The 20,850-nt window shown below is 40.7% G+C and overlaps 1 protein-coding gene across 2 annotated transcripts in view; it reads left to right on the top strand.

Annotated features, from left to right (window-relative positions):
• LOC126471162 (run domain Beclin-1-interacting and cysteine-rich domain-containing protein) overlaps positions 1 to 20,850 on the top strand; it is a 166,220-nt gene that overhangs the window by 94,388 nt on the left and 50,982 nt on the right. For both annotated transcript variants that reach the window (XM_050099264.1, XM_050099265.1), the window contains exon 5: positions 13,152 to 13,371. In XM_050099264.1, coding sequence (XP_049955221.1) covers positions 13,152 to 13,371 — 220 coding nt within the window. The remainder of the gene's footprint in view (positions 1 to 13,151; positions 13,372 to 20,850) is intronic.

Raw genomic sequence — 20,850 nt, 5'->3', positions numbered from 1 at the left:
CCATCTTTATTGAGTGTATTGTCACAAATTTTTATTTCGTTCGCTTCTTTTATTATGCTATCCCAAAAACTGTTAGTCTGTGTGATAATAGATGTCTTGCTGAATGCAATATGATGACTGTTTTCTAATGTGTGCTCTGCTACTGCTGTTTGCTCTGGGTACCATTGACAAAAACATCTCTCATGTCCTACACAGTGCTGTTCAATGGTATGCACTGTCTGCCCGATACAGAACTGTCCACACTCACATGGTATTTTATATTCTCCTGGCATTCTGAGGCCTATGTCGTGTTTCACAGGCCTCAAGAGTTGTCAAATTTTTGCTGGAGCCCTGAAGACCGAATTGATTTTATGCCTCTTTAGGATCTGGCGTATGTTTCCTGTTAATGAGCCACAGAACGGCAAGAATGCTAACTTCTTCAAATCCTCCTTGTAGTCTTTCTCATTACGTATTTTCGGAGAGATAGCTTGCGAAATCTGACGGTTGTTGTAGCCGTTTTCCTTGAATACTTTCCATAAGTGGCTCAGTTCCTTCGGCAAGTTTTCAGACTCAGAGACGGTTTCAGCTCAATGCACTAATGTCCTCAGAACAGAACTTTCCTGTGATGGATGGTGATGGGCCCGTGTGTGTGGGTTTCCGGTAAATGCTGTGGCTGAGACACCCATTTGCTATGTGGCAGACGAGGACATCAAGGAACGGCAAGGTACCATCTTTCTCTGTCTCCATCGTGAACTTGATTTTGTCATGGATGTTGTTGTAGTGCTCCAAGAATTCTCCCAGTTTTTCATGTCAATGAGACCAGCCAGTGAACGTGTCATCAACATAACGATAAAAGGAACTAGGTTTTTCAGGAGCCGTATCCAGGGTGATGTTTTCAAAGTACTCCATGAACAGATTGGCTGCAACTGGAGCTAATGGGCTTCCCATCCCAACACTGTCTGTCTGGTTGATATATTCTCCATCATACAACAAATGTGATGATGCTAGAGAGTGCTTGAATAAATCCACAACACTGTCGTCAAATAACTGGGAGACAGATCTATAGAGTCTTTAATGGGAACGCGCATGAACAATGACACTACATCAAAGCTGACCATAAAATCCCCTTCTCCAAGACTGATGAAGTCAGCTGTATTCTTGATGTGGTGCACACAGTGACCAACGTGTGGGATAAGGAGGTTGGCAAGATGTTTCGTGAGCCTGTAAGTCGGCAATGCAATGGTGTTCACAATGGGGCGTAGAGGAGTGTTCTTCTTGTGAACCTTTGGAAGGCCACACAATGTAGGTGGTCAAGTTGCTTGAGGGAAAGGGAAGACATTTTTGATGACATTCTCTTCCAGCGAAGACCTCTTGAGAAGCTCTGACGTCTTCCTCATTATTCTTGAATTTGGATCCTTTGACAGTTTTTGATGTCTCCTCCTCCCACATCAACCAAATAATGATGGCTGCATTGCCCTTGTCAGCTGGCAGGACTTTGAGGTGTGGATCGTTGCAGAGTTCCCGAAGATCATTATGCTCAGCTCTTGTCACGTTTGAAGTTGGTGGCTTGGATTTAGAAAGAATGCGGCTCATTTCTCAGCAAATGTCTTCTGCAGTTTCATTGGGCATCTTGTGAACTGCTCGTTCCATGCCACTCATTATTTCAGAAAAGGGGGTGCATAATTAAGCCCCATCCTGAGAGCCGACATGGCACCGGCATCGATGTTTCTGGTCGTCATGTTGGTAATGACGCGTTCTGTTGTTTTCCACTCTGCTCCATGCTGTTGCTGTTAAATCCGGCCGAATTTCCCTTTCTGCCTTTCTGTGGTTGCCCGCTGAGGTGACATTTGTTGTGCTACTGTGGCTGCATCAATCCTTTCCCAGTCCAAATCTGAGAGTGACTCCGACAATCACAAGTGGACGGCGATTAGCTCGCGTCCATTTGCGTCCAACTGCTTTGTATTATGATGTATCCTCTCTCGCCGTGAAACTATGCACTTCTGATTACAGTATGTCAGTGGTGTAGCATCTTTGATCACTGTTGATAAGGTGTCCATGTCACTAGGTAACGAGCAGTGTCCTACAGCCAACCTTTGATGTACATAAAATCCCACATAAGTCAGTCTAATAACATGATGCCACTGGCTGGTCAATTATATTTTTTAACATTATATTATATAAAATTTTAACTGTAGAGCATATAAATTGTTACGTAACTATAACTTACAATAATACCCAGCATAGTATTATGGTTTATACTCAAGAAGTATAACATGTATCACTTATGTTGTACCCCACTGGCTAACGATGACAACCCGCCAAGATAGCCAAGAGGACTATGGTAGGCGCGCCGGATCCAGATCGAATTCGCCCAGCCGATTAACGACGGGGGCCGGTGTGCCGGCCAGCCTGGATGTGGTTTTTAGGTGGTTTTCCACATCCCACTAGGTGAATACTGGGCTGGTCCCCACGTTCCGCCTCAGTTACACGACTCACCGACATCTGAACACATTCGCACTATTCCATGAATTACACTAAACACAGACAGCTGGAGTACACGAATTCCACCCCGGGGGTACGGGGTAGCAGAAGGAAGGGCATCCGGCCACCCCTTCATACTAACCTTGCCAAATCCGTTCCTAACAATGCCAACCCTGCGTCAGTGTGGGACATAGCACCAGTGAAAGAAAGAAAGAATTGGCTAAAGATGACATAGGGCAACAGGATAGGGGTGGGGCTTCTGCTGTTTAACTCCATGACACCGCCACATAGTCAGCAGTCGACATCAGTGGGTGGCTACTGTAGATGTACAGTACCTGCCCCATGCCATCATCTCTATACATCATCACTGGGCATTAATGTTTATTACATTAAATGTTTCACTCTTTTCTTTTGTACTCTAAATTACAGATTATAGTCCGAAGATGATCCACATCAGGTTAAAACCAGTCACCACTAATGAATAAAAGTGTTTTTATGCGATCAAGACTGTTCTATATAATATTTTATAACTAATTCATTGCAATTGCTGGTGTTCCTAATATGTTGGATTCTGAATTATATGGCTGCTCATCAGTTGTTGGCCAGCATTGAGTTGGTGAGTTATTTGATGCGCAGTGACCATTCTGTCTACTATCACAGTTTGTAATGATTGATGACAAACTCTATTACTCACCCATTGTTGGTCGCAGATGCTGACTCTGGTGGCTTCTGTTTTCCCTGCGTCAAGACACTCAAATTACAACCTTGACTCTGTGTCACACGAAAATGTCGTTGTATGCAAGACCTCAGAAATGGGATGTCATGTTTATCAGGCACCTATAATCTGGCCACAAAATGCATTGACGTAGCGTATCCCGCCTATCTCTTGCTAAACTTCCAGTATTAGGTCTGACAGTGTCTCAGTCATTGTCATGAGAAATTATTCCATTCACTTTTGACTGGAGTTATCTGTCTGTAACACAGCATGTATCTCTTATTCATTGGCTAATTGTTGTAGTCTCCTAACGCTAAACAGCAGCTCTTAAAATATAATGTATGAATTAGTGGTGAAAGTTGGAGGGATAGGAGTGGAGCACTTGGTAGGAAGCTGTTATAAGATTTGTGTGTGTGTGTGTGTGTGTGTGTGTGTGTGTGTGTGTGTGTGTGTGTGTGTGTGTGTCTTGCTGGAAGTATAGGGGACAATAATAGTGAAGCAAGATGGTATAAGATGTATGGTTAGCCTTCCAAAAACAGTAACTTATGCTCAAGGGGATATGTACAAAGATCATTCCATAAGTCGTGACAACTATGGCATATCTTGTGATAATGCAACAACATGAAACTTCAACGATGTGCATTGAAGTAGTACGGCAGTGTGTATCTGAATGCTGACATAAAATAGGGTTCCAGTACAGAATGTCACGGCAGAGGTTGAAATGGAATACATGCATTGGAACGCTATGTAAATTTATTGCACACAAGTACAAATGGAACAAGAATGAATCAAAATCAACTTTTGTGTGTCGAAATAGTCCCACAGTGCATACAGCATTTCCAGCAGTGGGGAAGTCGTTGAATGTCATTGGCACTGCCATCAGTGTGCGCCACCTGTTGCCGAAATGCCAGGAAGACATTCACTCTGTTTGCATAGTACGTCCCACACAAGGATTTCCTTAGTTGTGGAATGAGGTTAAAGATTGAGGTCTGGTGACTAGGGTGGATGGGGAGGATCCATCTTGTAGCACAATCAACCTCACACTGAATATTTCAGGCACTAATACCAAGCCATCTTCGCATGCAGTCACAAACTGTCAGTTGCTTTTGGTAATGTTTGCCACAGACTTCCAAATGTATTTACTGTGATTACAGCATTGCCATACATTCACATGAGATACCATAGTTACCATGACTTATGGAATGACCCTCACAAGATTTATCTATTGTGATAATTGCTGCATTAATTGTATGCCAAGTATGGGACTGCGGGTGATGAAGTGACCTTCACTCCACGCTGTTCATATATTGACCGTTAACCATTGAGCTGTTTGCTCTCATGAAGAACAGTGTACACGAGATAGTCATAAAGTTTTAATTGCCGCCATGAAAACAATCAAGTTGTGACCATGAAGCTTGGTTATGGTGTTAGTCCTTCTCTGCATATTTACCCTACAACATGACACGTATTTCCCAACAATGGGTCACTTGATGGAGATATTGATTGGAGACATCTGCATTTGGGCCTTTCAGGAAACATTCTACCTCAAAATTTATCTCATTGTCATTGTAGAAATGCATGCCACACAATGCTTTCTCTATCTGAGGACTGAGGAAGAAGCCACTGGGTGCAAAGTCAGGAGAATATGGGGAAGGGGTGGAGGGATAATCATGAAATTTTGTAGCCTAAAGAAGCAGCATATGTGACTGTCCTGAGCATAATGAGTTGGGGTGTACTGCAGATGGGAACAGGTGGAGAAATCTATGTGAGACCAATCACATAATAAATTTGCCAGCACAGGAGTCCTTGCTGTGGAGGAGGGCTACCAAGCACACTTGTTCAGGGAAGCTCTAGAGATCCTCAAATATGACAAGAAAGAGAAAAGTTTCAATGTGAGTGTATCCTTGGTACCCATGCTGCAGTGAATGACCATTGCAGGTAGCAAGTGCAAAACCACAGTGTTAATGACCAGGAAAAAGCCGTCATATGTTGGCCTGACAGGCGTGTGTAAGCTGCAGCTGTGAGCTCAATTCCAATGAGCCACCCACAGTGGAGGGTGAAACCTTGACCATGCCAGCCACTTTTGCTGGCGAAAAGTCAGAAAAATCATCAATTGAATGTCGGCCGAAGAACCCGAGACAGAAGCTAACAGGCAGTCTGTCAGCAAGTGGCTGAAAAAGCCTAAATAATTTTGTAAAAAGCTAATTATGTAACTTTATTTTTTTATGGTGATAATTTAAACTTTGTAACTACCCTTGATATTTATTTATTTATTTATTCCATGTGATCTGATGGTACACAGTGTGTTGCAGATGTCGGAAAATATCATTTAACATATTTAACATGTATTAACGTAAGCCTATAGTATCCTAATGTATTATATTGCTCAATGTTTTCAATTTAACACAAACAGCAAGATTACTGTTCTAAGTATTCATTTACCGAGTAAAAACAGTGACACAACAAATATGACTTCACGGCTTTGCTAAATTTTATGCTGTCTTCGATGGACTTCATACTAGTGGGAAGATTGTTGAACAGTTGGAGGCCCATGTGCAAAACTCCCTTTTTACACAGTTGAGTGTTTGTATGTATAACATGCAGGTTTGCATTTTTCCTGGTGTTGTGTTCATGTATTTCATTATTTTTTACGACTCTGGGGTCAGTTGGCACTATGCGTTTTCTGAAGAATTTTAGAGTCTCAAGAATGTAGAGGCAAGGCAGTGTAAGGATTTCCAACTTTCTGAAGATGGGTTTGCAGGAGTCTCTGGGTTTGCTCCCAGTAATAATCCTCATTGCTCTCTTCTGGATTCTGAATGTACTCAGAGCAGTTGGAGCATTTCCCCAGAATATTACACCATATTTTAGGTGGGCTTGTATATTAGTGTAGTATGCACTGGTTAATGTTTTCAGGCTAGCACATGTTTTCAGTACACTCAATGCATAACAGCCAGTACAAATCCTGGCATTTACCTTTCCTGTATGTGTATTCCATTTCAGGTTATATTGAACCCACAGACCTAGGAATTTGAAAACAGTGTTGGTATCTATTGACTGGTTATTTATAGTGACAGATGGCAGAGAGGAATTTGCATTTTGTGTTGTGTGGAAGTTCATGGAAGCTGTCTTTTTGGTGTTGATAGTTAATCTGTTGATTTTTGCCCAGTTGCTGAGTTGATCAGTAGCCAAGTTCACAGCTTTTTGCACAGCCTCTGTATTCTCCCCTTTGAGGAGTACAGTTGTGTCATCAGCAAATATTATTGTTTTGTGTGCATCAACATTCAGGCCCAAGTCATTAATATACAGGAGGAAAAGTAGGGGTCCCAGTACTGAGCCCTGTGGAACACCTTGCTTTACAGTTTTATTACTTGATAGTATTTCGGTTATTGAGTTGCTTTGTCTATTAGTATATTTCATGCTGACTCTCTGCATCCAATTGGTTATGAATGTAGCAATCCAGTTGTTTGCAAATTTGCAAGTTTGATTTTTCCAGTAATATCTTGTGGTCAACAGTGTCAAAAGCCTTTGACAGATCCAGAAATATGCCTGTTATGGGTTGTTTTTTATCTAACAGTTCTAAAAGTGTATTTATGCAATCATATACTGCAGTTTCAGTAGATTTGTTGCTTCTGAACCCGTGTTGAGCTAAACTTAGTAAATCTTTTTTTTCAATGAAGTCCAACATTTTTTTGGACATTATTTTTTCAAAAACTTTAGAAAAGCAGGATGAGATTGAGATAGGCCTGTAGTTATTCATATCTTTATTATCACCTTTTTTGAAGACAGGAATTACTTTAGAAAGTTTCAGAGCTTCAGGGAAGATACCTGCCCGGAAAGAACAGTCACAGAGGTGAGTTAATGGTTCAGCAATTGTGTGTTCACAATTTTTGATTACAGCTGCTGGGATACCATCAATTCCAGCTGAATATGAATTTTTTAACTCTCTGACGGCTTTTGCAACATCATTTTCAGTGACTTTGGTAATGAAAATTGACTCTGCACATGTGTGATATTTTTGGTTTGCTGGTTGGTAATTTGTGTTAGGATTATTTTGGACCAGTTTTTCAGCTATGCTTGTAAAGAAATTGTTGAATGAGTTCACCACAACTTTGGGATTAGATATAGATTCATTGTGGAGTTTGATTTCTATGTTCGTATGTGAAGCTTTCATTTCTCCTCTTTCCCTTTTTATGATATTCCACATTGCTTTTACTTTATTGCCGGATTTGTCGATGTACTCATCATTCTGCATCCTTTTTGCTTGTCTTATCACTCTTCTTAGGATACATGTGTAGTTTTTATAGTATTCTGTTAGTTGGGGGGAGTCACTACTTTGTTTACATTACTTGTGGAGTATTCTTTTATGTTTGCAAGAGATTTTTATAGCTGGTGTAATCCAACTCTTGTTTCTATTATTATTTATTCTTACTGGTTTTTGTGGAAAGGCCTCTTCAAAGTGTTGGATCATTTTGTCAAGAAATATGTTGAATTTCATGTTGACATCATTGGCTGTGTACATCTCTGTCCACTTTTCTTTACTAAGGAGGGCATTTAGCTTGTTCAAGTTCTCTTGGGTGAAAAACCTTCATAAAGTTTTAGGTGGGACTAGGTTTGAGGTATCTTTGCTAACATCGACTTTTAGAATGACAGCTTGGTGGTCACTGAATCCTGCATTGTGTACTTCTAGAGTTGGGTTAAGTTTATTTCTATTTGCAAAAATTTGATCTAGAGCTGTCTTGGATGTGGGTGTTATTCTAGTGGGCTCGTTTACAAGGCCATGCAGATTATAAGTTTTTGCAATGTTAATCAATGATTCCCTGTTTCTGTTGTGGGTGAGAAAGTCTATATTAAAGTCACCACATATAATCACCTCCTGTTTCCACTGACTTATTTTGGATAGAAACAAGTCCATTTGTAACAGAAAATCATTAATACTACTGGAGGGGGGACGGAAGATTGTAGCTACAATTAGATTTAGATCTGTAAGCTTTATGTCTGCACATTCAAAGATCTTATCTGTTCCTATTTCCTTTAGGGTAGGAAGTGGGCTATATTCAATGTGTTGTTTGATGAAGATGGCAACCCCACCATGTCCATCATTTGATCTGGAGTAGTGTTCACACAATTTGAAGTTGGGTAGTGAGATTAGCTTAACCACATCAGTGCAGAGCCAGTGCTCTGCTAGGCATACTACTGAGATATCACTGAGTTCACTGGTCAGCAAAATGCTTAAGTCATCAGTTTTGTTGCTCAAGGATTGGACATTGTGATAATAGATTTTCAGGTCTGAGTGGGGTTTACTCAGGGGGGCTCGAAGTCATATTGACTGTGTCACTGACCTTTAGTTTAAATTGTGCTGTATTCCAGGTATGTTGACTTCTGAGCAGTTGTGCTGGTTCTGTTGGTCGTCCTTGGCAGCCATCTCATCTTCCAGGTGGGCCTGAAAAGTATCCACATGCACTTCACACTGTTGAGGCATCACATTGACATTTTGGAGGGATGTCTTGATAATGTTCACCATCACATTATTGATCCTTTCAGGTTCCTGACCTTTTTGAGGGGTCAGGGAGTTTGTGTTTCGTTTCTGTGACTTCGTGACCCATTTGTCTAGTGTAGTTTGCACAGTATAGCCACTATTACTCTTTTTATTTCCCATCTTGTTTGTCTTTATCCAATTGCTTATTAGCGTCTGTTTATGGTTTCTGACTTTTGGTTTCTTATTGTCACCCATAGTTGTCAGGAAGGCCAGTCTATTGCAGATAATCTCCTTGCCACATTTGTTTAGGTGTAAGCCATGTGTTGTGAAGTGGTTTCTGGCTAGTCCCTCTATTTCAAAGTTCACAACAATTCTTTTTTTGTACACGTGTTTAGCTAAATTCAGAGCCTGTATCAGGTGGAGGTTTGCAGTATTAATTTTACTATTTAAATTTTGAACATCATATCTCCTGGGTATAGGATGGATAATGATATTCATTTTGTGACTTAGAGCGAGTATTGGTTCCAATGGTTCTACCACATGCTTCAACATTAGATCGAGAGGTTTGTCTATGTCGTTAGAACCCCCTATTACAATCAAAGTATCACGTGTACCGAAGCTTCTTGTCAAATATTCTGCGTTTTTTATCACTTCATAAAGGTTGACTGTATGCCAATGAAAGACTTACCAAAGTACAGTTAGTGACTCAAAGCTCAGGTCAACTGTACCACTGGACAAATTTTAACATAGCTGGCAATGCAATTGTGTATGAAATATGATAATGTTTCATTTAATTTTAATGGGAAGTCAACAATCTTCCATACTTTTGCTTGTAAGACTGAAAACTTTTGACATAATTCTAAGGACATATTGATGTAACTCTACTGCATATTTCATGCTGTTGACCACTTTGTGACATATTTGGCAAATTGTCTCCGAACACTTTCAGTAGCAATTATTATTATTATTATTATTATTATTGTTGTTGTTATTGTTGTTGTTGTTGTTGTTGTTGTTGTTGCTCATTATTTTGTTTGCAGTTAATTCTTTATTTTCACTGTTGTATGCTGGACCTTATCTAATCCTCATTTCAGCTTGTAACATGTTTTTCTTGCTTCTTCCCTTTTAATCATTGTATTATCCAATGGTCTTGCCTATTAAATACACCAGTTCTCATCAGATCAGTGCAGTTAAGCAACATTAATAGTGGTCAGTACTCGAATGGGTAAATACTTGGCTATGTCCTACACTGTTGGCTGTTTTCCCTTTGCCTTATGGTAAAAGGGAGGAGGGATGGTGGCGTAAAGTTAGTGTCAACCAGTCTTTGCACCCATGTCCTGGATTAAATTCCAAAACCTCTCCTCAGTCTCTCATGAAGCAAGGGGACATGGTACAGTTGATGGTGATCCATCCATCAGATGGGGATGTTAAGCTCAGCAGCCCTCTTGGTGCTATTCGACAGGAGTAGGCTATCTGCCAGCACTGGGTTTCACCCTCTGCCTTTCCTCATCATCATCCAACACAAATAGTGCAGTCACCTGCACTTACCAGATAGACTTATGTGCACAATTCTCTCACTTTGCGAAGGAAAGGTGCCATTGTATGTGTGGGACAGAAAAATTTGTCCATTATAGCAGCTGAAGCCACCTTCAGGGTCTTCCAGCCAACGGTACCATACTGCTTCACTTTTTTAATCATTGCATTTGCAAGTCAGCAGCTATACAGATTTAGGTTTTCCATGGTTACCCTAAATTTCTTGAAGGCAAATGATGAGATGGTTGATTTCCTACCACATCCTTCCTTAGTCTGAGCTCCTGTTCTGCCTCGAATGGCCTCATTATCGATAAGATCTTACACCTTAATCTTCTTTCCTACCTTCCTTCTGTCCCTCCTTCTGTCCTTCCTTCCTTCCTTCTCTATTTTCCATTTGATATACTGTAATGACAGTGATGTCTTTTGACACATCAGTCATGTTGTATTTATTGTGCTAAGTGTCCATTGTCCTTAAGCTGTACTTCTGCATTCATCAAAGGATAGTCTGTCTGTTACGTCATCATAGTTAATACAAGATGGTATGTGAAACCCTAATCTTCCTTTAATTCAGGGTAATTGTAAATTATTGGACAATTTCATAATGATTTATATATCCACTGAAAATGAACTTGCATGTATGTGGCTTAAAGCAAATTGTAGTGCTTGTTTAAGATCGCTGCCAGTTTCCTTCCCCATTCTTTTTCAAATAAAATTTGTTTAATGTCTCTAATATTCTCATCATCAGTGAGGCATGAAACCCTAATCTTCCTCCTTTCTCCCATTCACAGATCTGCAAATGCAGTTTCCTTCTGTGAAGCCACTTGAAGAACTCTCATAATCAATGGTGTATGTGTGAGTGTCTCAATCCCTACATTGCAAAAAGTGGCAGAAAATAGTTTAGTTTCACAGAAACTGAGAACTGAGTGAACAAGGTAGAAAGAAGTTTATTTGTGAAAAGGATAGATTGCTACTCATTGTAAAGATGACACATTGAGTTGCAGACAGGCACAACAAAAAGACTATTACACATCAGTGGTTCCACCCACATATCCGTCCATATTAAACCCACTAACCACACCTCCCTTTTGATAGCTGCCATCCCTTCCACACAAAAAAATCTCTCCTCTGCAGTCTGGCCACCCAGTCCCAACCCCTTGCCACAGGGATCATACCCCTGTGGAAGACCCATGTTCAAGACCTGCCCAATCAACCCTCCCAGCACTTCCTATTCCAGTCCTATCACAGGCTTGTCCTACCCCATCAGAGGCTGGACCACCTGTGGAAGCAGCCATGTCATACACCAGCTCTGCTGTAATCATTACTCAGCTTTTTATATTGGCATGACCAGCTGTCCACCAGGATGTACAACCACTACCAAACTGTGGCCAAGAGCAGAGTGGACCACCCTGTGGCACAACATGTAGCTGAACATAACAGGTTTGATTTCAATGGCCGCTCCACAACCCTGGCCATCTGGATCTTCCACTTTTACCACCACTTATCTGAACAGTGTGGATTGGAGTTATACTTGCAACACATTCTCTGCACTCAAAATCAGCCCAGCCTCAACCTATGGTAACCTACTGTAACCCATATCTTCCACCCAACAGTTTCTGCCCCCACCCTCTCCACTCGATCTATCACCCCCCTCCCAATTAACGTCCCTTCACTCTCATTGTGCACCGCTCTCTGTCAATGCACCCACCAGACTTTCCACCTCTCTGCTCCTCTGCTTTACCACTCCCTGTTTCCCTCTTCCATCCCCCATAGCCTCCTGACACTGTACTCAGCGGCCTTGTTTTGCCACCACCTAGTCCCACCATGCTCCAACAGGCAGTGCCCACTTCTCTCCCCCCACACCTGTACCCTGCTATCCCTCCCCCTCTTCCACTCAATTCCGGATTGCTGCTTTAGTTTGACACAGTTGAATTCTGGCCAGAGATAGCAGTCGTGTGTGAATGAGGTGTGCTCGCTTGTGTGAATGTGTGTGTTTCCTTTCTGAAGAAGGCTTTGGCTGAAAGCTCAACTTACAGCTGTCTTTCTGTTGTGCCTGTCTGCAATTCAGTGTTTCATCTGTACGATGTGTAGCAATGTGTGTTTTTCATAATATTGTTGATATTTTACCTGGACTTTCCATTGTAAGAAGCTTATTTGTGATATGTATGACCTGTAGTGCTCCACCTCTTACCTCACCCCCACCCTTTAGGACTGATATAAGAGGCAGTGCTATGTATGTGACAGAGAGCAGTCAAATGTGTCTCATTGTATGGAAAAATTCCAGGAGAAGTTTTGTAGCCAGACCACGCACTTTATCACTGGCATATGTCTACACCTCTGTGGCTTTTCAGATCATTGAACCTCTCACCAACAGAGCATGCCACCTGTAGCACTATCATAGTGTATAGGATGTAGAGGTCTAATGAATATTGTGCAAGTTATCATCTATAATCGGTGTAGGTTGATGACTACCCAGACCAGATCGTGTGTCTAACTTAATGGCAACCTGCACATTTTGAGAGCATGTCTGGATATGTGCAGCTTTCCTGCAGTAAAATGTTATCTTCCTCTGATATTGTAATTGTTTACTTTTATCCACAGTGCTGCACGCTCTATGAGGATTCTAGTAAAAGACAATTCCATTTCTCACCCTGGCTGTTATATAATGGCTGTCATTTGTACCATGATGAGCTGATTTTGCTGTTTGCCATTGTACTCCTATACTTGTAAATTTACACTTCCACCCCTTGTGGGTGTATAAAAATGTTTGTCTGACATTTTAATTTCTAGCAATTCCACATTCCCTTTCTGGTTAAACTATTTTATTTCTAGAAATTAATGGTCTTTACAGGTAATTCATATTGTAATTTTGACATCTTGATATTTGGCAATGATTTCTGTCATTTAATTGCACTTGGTTTTTCTTCTCATCTTTTTTGAAAGAAATTCTCGTTCACATCATTTTTTCAGGGTTTGCTCCTTCAGTGGTGGATACTTCTGTTCTGAATGCCATGTAGGCGAAGAATGGATCATTCCAGCGAGGGTAATACATAATTGGGATTTTCGAAGATATCCTGTTTCTGTAAAATCTGCTGCATTCTTGGCTGATGTGCAGCATCATCCTCTTTTGGATCTGAAAGTTCTGAATCCACGGCTGTATTTGGCAATAGAAGAAATGACTCAGCTTCAGGTGAGCAAGTTCTCTCATCCTGGTTCCATAATCATATTACCTATTGCAATATTGTAACTGTCCAATAGTGGCTCAAGTGTAGCTTCTCTTTGTGAAAAACATCATTGTATGGGTTCAGTTTTGAAAGTACAGTACACAATTCCTGTTACATACACTGATGAGCCAAAACATTACGACAACTGACTACAGCAAGATTGAATGCTGTCTGGTGGTATTGCAGGAATTTAACATGGTAATATAAGTATATAAGCAGAGTAGAGAAGAATTGGGGTATCAGAATCATTCTGGTAACAATACAGGCTGCAATAGGGGAAATCCACTGACATAAGTGACTTTGACAGAGAAACCTGGGAACTTACATTCAAAAACAGTGAAGCTGTTTGTGTGCTACTGCCATGAGCATCTTATGGAAACTCATTGAAATAATTAGGCAATAAGCTTTTAGAAGTCCATGCCTAATCACAGAATGTTGAAGTCTGAGGCTTACCCACTCTTTCAAGCAGAACAGGTGCTGATGTGTCACAGATCTGATTTGTTTGGTTTTGTTTTGCTTTAGGGCACAAAAAACGACTGGGGTCACATGTGCCCAAGTCAAAACTATAAAACATGAAGACAGAGAGGAGTTATAAAATGATTATATGTCAGTCCCAACTGACATAATAGAAGACAGCTAAAAACAGGCATGTGGAAAAAGGGCTAAAAACGTCACCATACAGAAACGGAGGTCCAAAACTAAAAATTAAGTGGCCTTCGCCATATTGCTTTGGCGGAGAAAAAGTAAAACGCGGTTGACATATCACGTGTCATTTGCTAAAACGGCCAATGACTCAGACTTCAAAGCCAAGCGGGAACATAAACGGTTAAAAAATGGACATTCCATCAGGAAGTGGCAGACAGTTAAAACTTGGGCGCAATGTGTACAAAGTGGTGGGGTAGCGCCCGCAGTCTAGTTAAAATGACCTCCTTCCCATAGGAGGGCTAGGAAGAGGTCATCAAAGCCACTGGGACAGGCTGAATAATCCTGAAATTATACCCAAGAAGGGAGGACCAATGGCGATGCCAAAGGAACAACACCTCCTGACAGAGGGCAACACAGAGATCATCAGAGGGAATATAGGAAATAGCGGGCTGAGGTATGAGGACTGCAACCTTGACAGCAGCGTCAGCAGCCTCGTTTCCTGGCAGACTGACATGACCAGAAACCCAGAGAAACATCCCATTGGCTCCACAAAGAGTCAGCAAGTGACAGTTTTGCTGGACCTGCTGCACTAAGGGATGGGCAGTGTACAGTGCACATAGACTTTGAAGGGCGCTGAATGAGTCTGAGCAGAGGACACAATTGAAAAGGCTGTGTTGCCGGATGTACTCCTTGGCCTGATACAGGGCGAAGAGCTCGGCTGTAAATACTGAGCAGTGTGCTGGAAGCCAATATTGAAAGACATGGGTGCCAATGACAAAGGAACACCCGAGTCCACAGGCAGTACGAGAGCCATCAGTGTATACAAGGGTGGGTACTATCACGAAGTTCCATGCAAAGGTTGTGAAACTGAAGGCGATATAGCGAGGTTGGAGTAGTGTCCTTAGGAATCGAATGAAGGCCAAGGTTAACATGGGCCACTTCATGAAGCCAAGGTTGTGAAGGGTTCGCGCCCACCAGGAAAGGTGCAGGTAGTGTGAAGTTAAGTCGCCGTAGCAAGTGCCAAAAGTGGACTCCAGGAGATGACAGAGAAGATGGACGTGCCCCATACTGGCGATCAAAGGAATCATCAAAGAAGAAGGCATAGGATGGGTGGCCACGCATGGCAGACATACAGCATGCATGCCTGCTGAGGAGAAAGTCACGGCAGTAGGACAGCGGTAGTTCAGCAGCTTCAGCATACAGACGCTCAACCAGGCTAGTGTAAAAGGAGCCCGTGGCCAAACGGATGCCACGATGGTGGATTGTGTTGAGATGGCGTAAGAGAGTTGGATGTGTAGACTCATAAGCAAAGCACCCCTAGTCTAGTTTCGAACAGACAATGGACCAGTACAAACAGAGGAGGGTGGTTCGATCGGAACCCCAGGAAGTACCATTGAGGACACATAGGACATTGAGGAACCGCGTACAGCGGGCTGCCAGGTAAGACATATGGGAGGATCAAGAGAGTTTCCTATCAAGAATGAGCCCCAAGAATTTCGTAGTTTCAATGAACAGAAGGGCAACTGGCCTAAGATGTAAAGATGGTGGGAGAAACCAATTGCGTCACCAGAAATTCATACAGATGGTTTTGTCAGTGGGAAATCGCAGATCTGGTGACAGACTACAGTGCTGGAGCAGGCACAAGTGTTTCACAGTGCATTTGTCAGTGCACATTGTTAAATAGGGAACTTCTCAACAGACATTCCCTACATGTACCCATTTTGACCTAATGACATTGTCAATTATGGTGTCAGTGGGCATGGGATCATTGAGACTGGACCATGAACCAATGAAAAATGTTACCTGGTTGGATGAATCACATTTCTTGTTACACCAGAGTGATGGTCATGTCCAGATACAGATACAGGTGAAAGAATGCTTTAAACATGCCCAAACATACCCTGTGCCACAGACACAGGTTGATGGGGGCAGTTCTATGCTATGAAGTGCACTCATATGGGCTTCCATGGGACCTATGGTAGTAATTGAAGGCATCCTGACAGCTGTGAACTACATGAATATTATTGTGGCCCAGCACATTCCTTTATTCTTGTTGCCTTCCCTGAGAGTGATGGCATCTTCCAGCAGGGTAACTGTCTGTGTCACAAGGCCAGACTCTTGCTACAGTGTTTTGAGGAGCATGTTGATGTTTTGGCCATCAAATTTGCCTGAACACATCTGGGATGCTATCAGGTGTCAGCTCAACGTACACAAACCATAAGCCTGAAATTTACAAAATTTGTGTGTAGACATCTGATGCCACATACATTCAGAGAATCCATGCCATGTGTGATCACTGGTGTATTGCTTTCCAGAAGTGCACAAACGCACCGTAAAGCAAGTGGCTATAATGTTTTGACTCGTCATTGTGGATAACTACTGTCATGTGGAAATGCAAGTGCCAGAAAGTACACATCAGCCTACTGTGTTGTTTTTGTAGCCAAGAGGCAAAAACATTTGACTCATGCACAGATACACTTTAAGTAGTGGTTCAGTAATCTGTCTGCTATTCAGCATCTTACTTGTTATTCATAAGCAAATGAAGGCCAAGCACATGTAGTAAGCTCAAAAACTCTTTTTACTGCCCTATGAATCAAATCAACACAAGCACTCCAATTAACATTGAAGACAGACTCTTTTATGATGAGTCTCAGCATTCATAACACTGATTTTAGTGAGATATTGTTTGATACAAGTCTTAATTTTGAGTGGGTCCAATTTGCATTATATCACTATTGCGGTTGCACATTTATGGTTCTGTTGTCTCCTTCTTTGTGAATTCTGCATTTCGTTATAGGCCTACATATCTGAAGTCATTCATCACCGAACAAAGTTAATTGTCTGTACTTTTGAAAACCTATGATCAAAGACTGTGAACTGGATAGTTTCAACTTTCTCAGAATCACTGTCAACTGTTGACAACAAATCATAGGTAGTCAATTTATCAGCTTTATCCAGTATCCCCAAAAGAAGCTTTCAGTGTCATCAACTCCTAGTTTTGTTCAATTGGTTATGATGAAATCAGTAGTAAAATAATTAAATATTGTTTAGTTCAACTTAGTAATATATTGAGTTACTCGTGTAATGAATCTTTTTGTTGTGAAACTTTCCCAGAGAGACTTAAATGTGCTGTTATCAAGCAGTTTTACAAGAAAGGAGGCAACATGTTAGTGATGAATTACAGTCCCATCTCATTACTGTTAGTATTTTCAAAAATGGTCAAGATAGTAATGCACCAGTGGTCACCCATTTGGAGCGAGTAAGGATAAGTTATCTAGAGATTTTCTTTTTGAACTCACTTCTGTGCTCTGAGTTTCCTGCTGCTGAGTCCACTCCCACCTCGTCCACCATTTTAGCACATGATGCGTGGTTCCCACAGGGAGGTTGCTGAAATGAACTTATACCTTGGCAGAGCTTTGGTCACAAACCTCGACCAATAGGAAAATGGGAGGAGATAATGTGAGGCATAAGGAGATCATGTGAGGCATCAGATTTTATGAGAGGAATGTAGGTTCCAGAATTGGCTTTCTCTCTGCCAGCTTACTCCGACCTGAGAATATGCATCTTTTCCTTGTTCCACTATAACCTAGTTAGAATGTTCCCTCCAAGACAATGGCTGGCTGACCACATTCCCTAGGTGCTAGAGCACTGCATCCACATGGCAGAACTATGTCAGCAGCGCTCGCTGTCCATCACTTGCTTTGCACACGTTGGCATGCGGCCAGCAGTTTCAGCAGTTTGTATCAAGTGACTTGGAAAAAAAAGGTACATTCATTTAATACATGACAAAGAATTGGACCAATAAATGTCATTGGATTTCAAATTTATGTATTATTCATAAGACTTTTTATTCGCAGATGACAAATAAATGTTTTTATTTGTGTAAGTGAATAATGTTTCGAATAATATTTGTTATTCACAAATAATTAATAATATTTTTTATCACAAATAATTAATAATATTTTTTATCTATATTCATTATACATCATTAAAATAAATTTTGCCCAACTCTGATGGTAAGCAAAGTGTGTGACGCATGTGCACACTGCAGATTCTCAGCCTATGTGCAAGTGAATGCATGCGCGTGCCTTCCGCTTGAAGAAAGCATATATCTTGCAAATTAAGTCTCACCTCCTTATGTGGAATGTATCACTTACTACGAACATCAGTGATGACAGCTTGCAACAAATGGAACAAAAATTCACTATATGATTCGCTACGATAGCATTTCATGCTCACATTAGCTACGGCATTCACAGCAGAGTGATCAGAACACTACTGAACACTTGTTGGCCATCGGAGAATGCATAATGTAAGTGTGCAGAACAAGCCTAAACTCGACCACTCCAACTATATGCGTGGCAGCATCGGTAAACTTTGGCAGCTTCCACAAAGTGTACTCGCTCTCTCTCTCATGCACCATAGCTGTGTGAACACCACGTAGATTTGGCACGTGCTTGCAGTGCTCTATAAGTGTGCCCATTGTTCAAATGTGTGTGAAATCTTATGGAACTTAACTGCTAAGGTCATGAGTCCCTAAGCTTACACAGTACTTAACCTAAATTATCCTAAAGACAAACACACACACCCATGTCTGAGGGAGGACTCGAACCTCCGCCGGGACCAGCCGCACATTCCATGACTGAAGCGCCTTAGACCGCTCGGCTAATCCCACGTGGCTGCCCATTGTTACCCGTATCATGTATTACATGGTCTGTAGCTTGCCAGTGTGCCTCTTCTTATTTAAAAATACCCCCTTTGTTGCCCACTCCTAATGCTGACTCCTCAGGCACCTGAATGATGATGTATAATAAACTTTATACATATTTAGTACAGGAAAACATACTTATTACCAAACAATTTATTTAAAAAAGAACTGTCAACTGACATATTGACAGACGATATACTGTAATCAGTAAATCAGAAATTACTACCATTGGGAATATTTTGTGACTTGGCTGAGACTTGCGTGTGTGAACCGTAATATTGTAATGCGAAAGTTAAAATATTACAGAATAATAAGCACAGCAGGTTCATGGTTTTTATGTTATCTGAATGACAGAAAGCAATATTTGTCAGTTCCATGTCGGGCGCATAACAATGGGCACTTGGAGTTTAGAGAAATCAGATGTGGTGTTCCTTAAGGTTCTATTTTGGGTCTTCTGCCATTTCAACAAGCAAAATTTATACCTTTTGCACACAATACAAGCATAAGAATAAAAAATAGTACCAGTCTCTTTATAGGATAGGCAATTAATGAATTATTCAGAAACATCATCAGATACTTTCAAGACAAATTAATTATCATTGAATTTTGACAAGATTAGTACATAAAGTTCAAGAGTCTCACAGAACTCTGGAAGCTGTAAAGGTAGGTTTCCAAATACAAGAAGTAGAAAGTGTTACATTTTTGGGACAACAGGTAGATCACAAAGTCAATTGTTGTGTGAATCTCCTTTGTTCAGCTATATGTTTGTGGTACACATGATCACCGCTATAGGAGATTTAAAAATGAAGCAGCTAGTTTATTCTCCTTATTTCCATTAACTAACAAGTTATAGAATCATTTTCTTGGAAAATTCAAGTTACGGGTATTATATTTTCAAAAAACAGAAGTGTATTGTAAGAATTATATGTGGTGTTAACTCAGAAACATCCTGCTGAGACAACTATTTCACAATTCATATATTCATTTATGTCCTTTGTCATTATCATTATTTCTCTTTCCTTAAATATTAGAAAGAATTGTGAATATGACATTAGCACCAAAAAGAACCTCTATAAAGACTTCAAGATCTTAATTTAAGTACAGGTACACATGTATTCAATAACCAACCAGAACACATTAAATGTCATGTAGATAAGATAGTGTAATTTAAGACTGAATTAATGAACTTTCTTTTGGGCATTTCCTTTCACTCCATTGAAGAGCGTCTTCACAGAAACTCTTAAATTTAATATTTTAGTTTAATACAGCATGTACATAAAGTCTGGGAACACTTTCAATTATTTACTGCACAAGAACTTAACATTGTACAGGTGTCATACATATTGCTTTTTGAAGAGAAACTCTGATTTATTTATTTATTTATTTATTTAAATATTACAAACATTCAATATGCGAACCATTAGTGACCCAGCAGACGTTAATATGGTAATCGAATTCTTGCCATACCTGTCCCAGCATGGCATCATCGACTGTGACAGTCACTTCCTGTATTCTCTCCCGTAGCTCTGCTACATCACATGGTAGAGGCGGTACATACACCAGATCTTTAATGTGGCCCCACAGAAAAAAGTCACACGGAATGAGACCTGGTGATCAGGGAGGCCATTTCATGAAACAGCACCTGAACTCGCCATGTTTCTGACTACAATCCGTTCATCATAAGAATGAACCTGATGTAAACAAACACAAATGCAATGATTGGTCAGAAGCTGTGATACACAAACAATGGTATTGTTACGCTCTTGGAAGTAGGTCCTACTTATGTGTTATATATCTTAATACTAAGTTACGTTAAATGAAACTTACAGATATTGAAATGTATTAACAGTCATCAACATTTTTCTTAATCACGCTTTAGCTATGTAGTTTTTATTTAAAAAATCATGTACAGTCACAGCATCTGCAACGTTGTGCTCTGATTGTTGTACTGCTAATGCGCAGTATGAAAATGGCTGAGGCTGCTATCTGTCCCGTAGTGAAACATGCGCATGGAACACGGTTAAAAAGTGTTGAGAAATAGGCTCTTCTTAATGTTTTTCATAAATTTACAGAGATAATTGGCTTTGAAGTT

This window comes from Schistocerca serialis, chromosome 3 (genome assembly GCF_023864345.2).
Source record: "Schistocerca serialis cubense isolate TAMUIC-IGC-003099 chromosome 3, iqSchSeri2.2, whole genome shotgun sequence".
Taxonomy (NCBI): Eukaryota; Metazoa; Arthropoda; class Insecta; order Orthoptera; family Acrididae; genus Schistocerca; species Schistocerca serialis.
The sequence above is the reverse complement of the archived record's forward strand: the minus strand, read 5'-3'. Positions and strand labels throughout refer to the sequence as shown.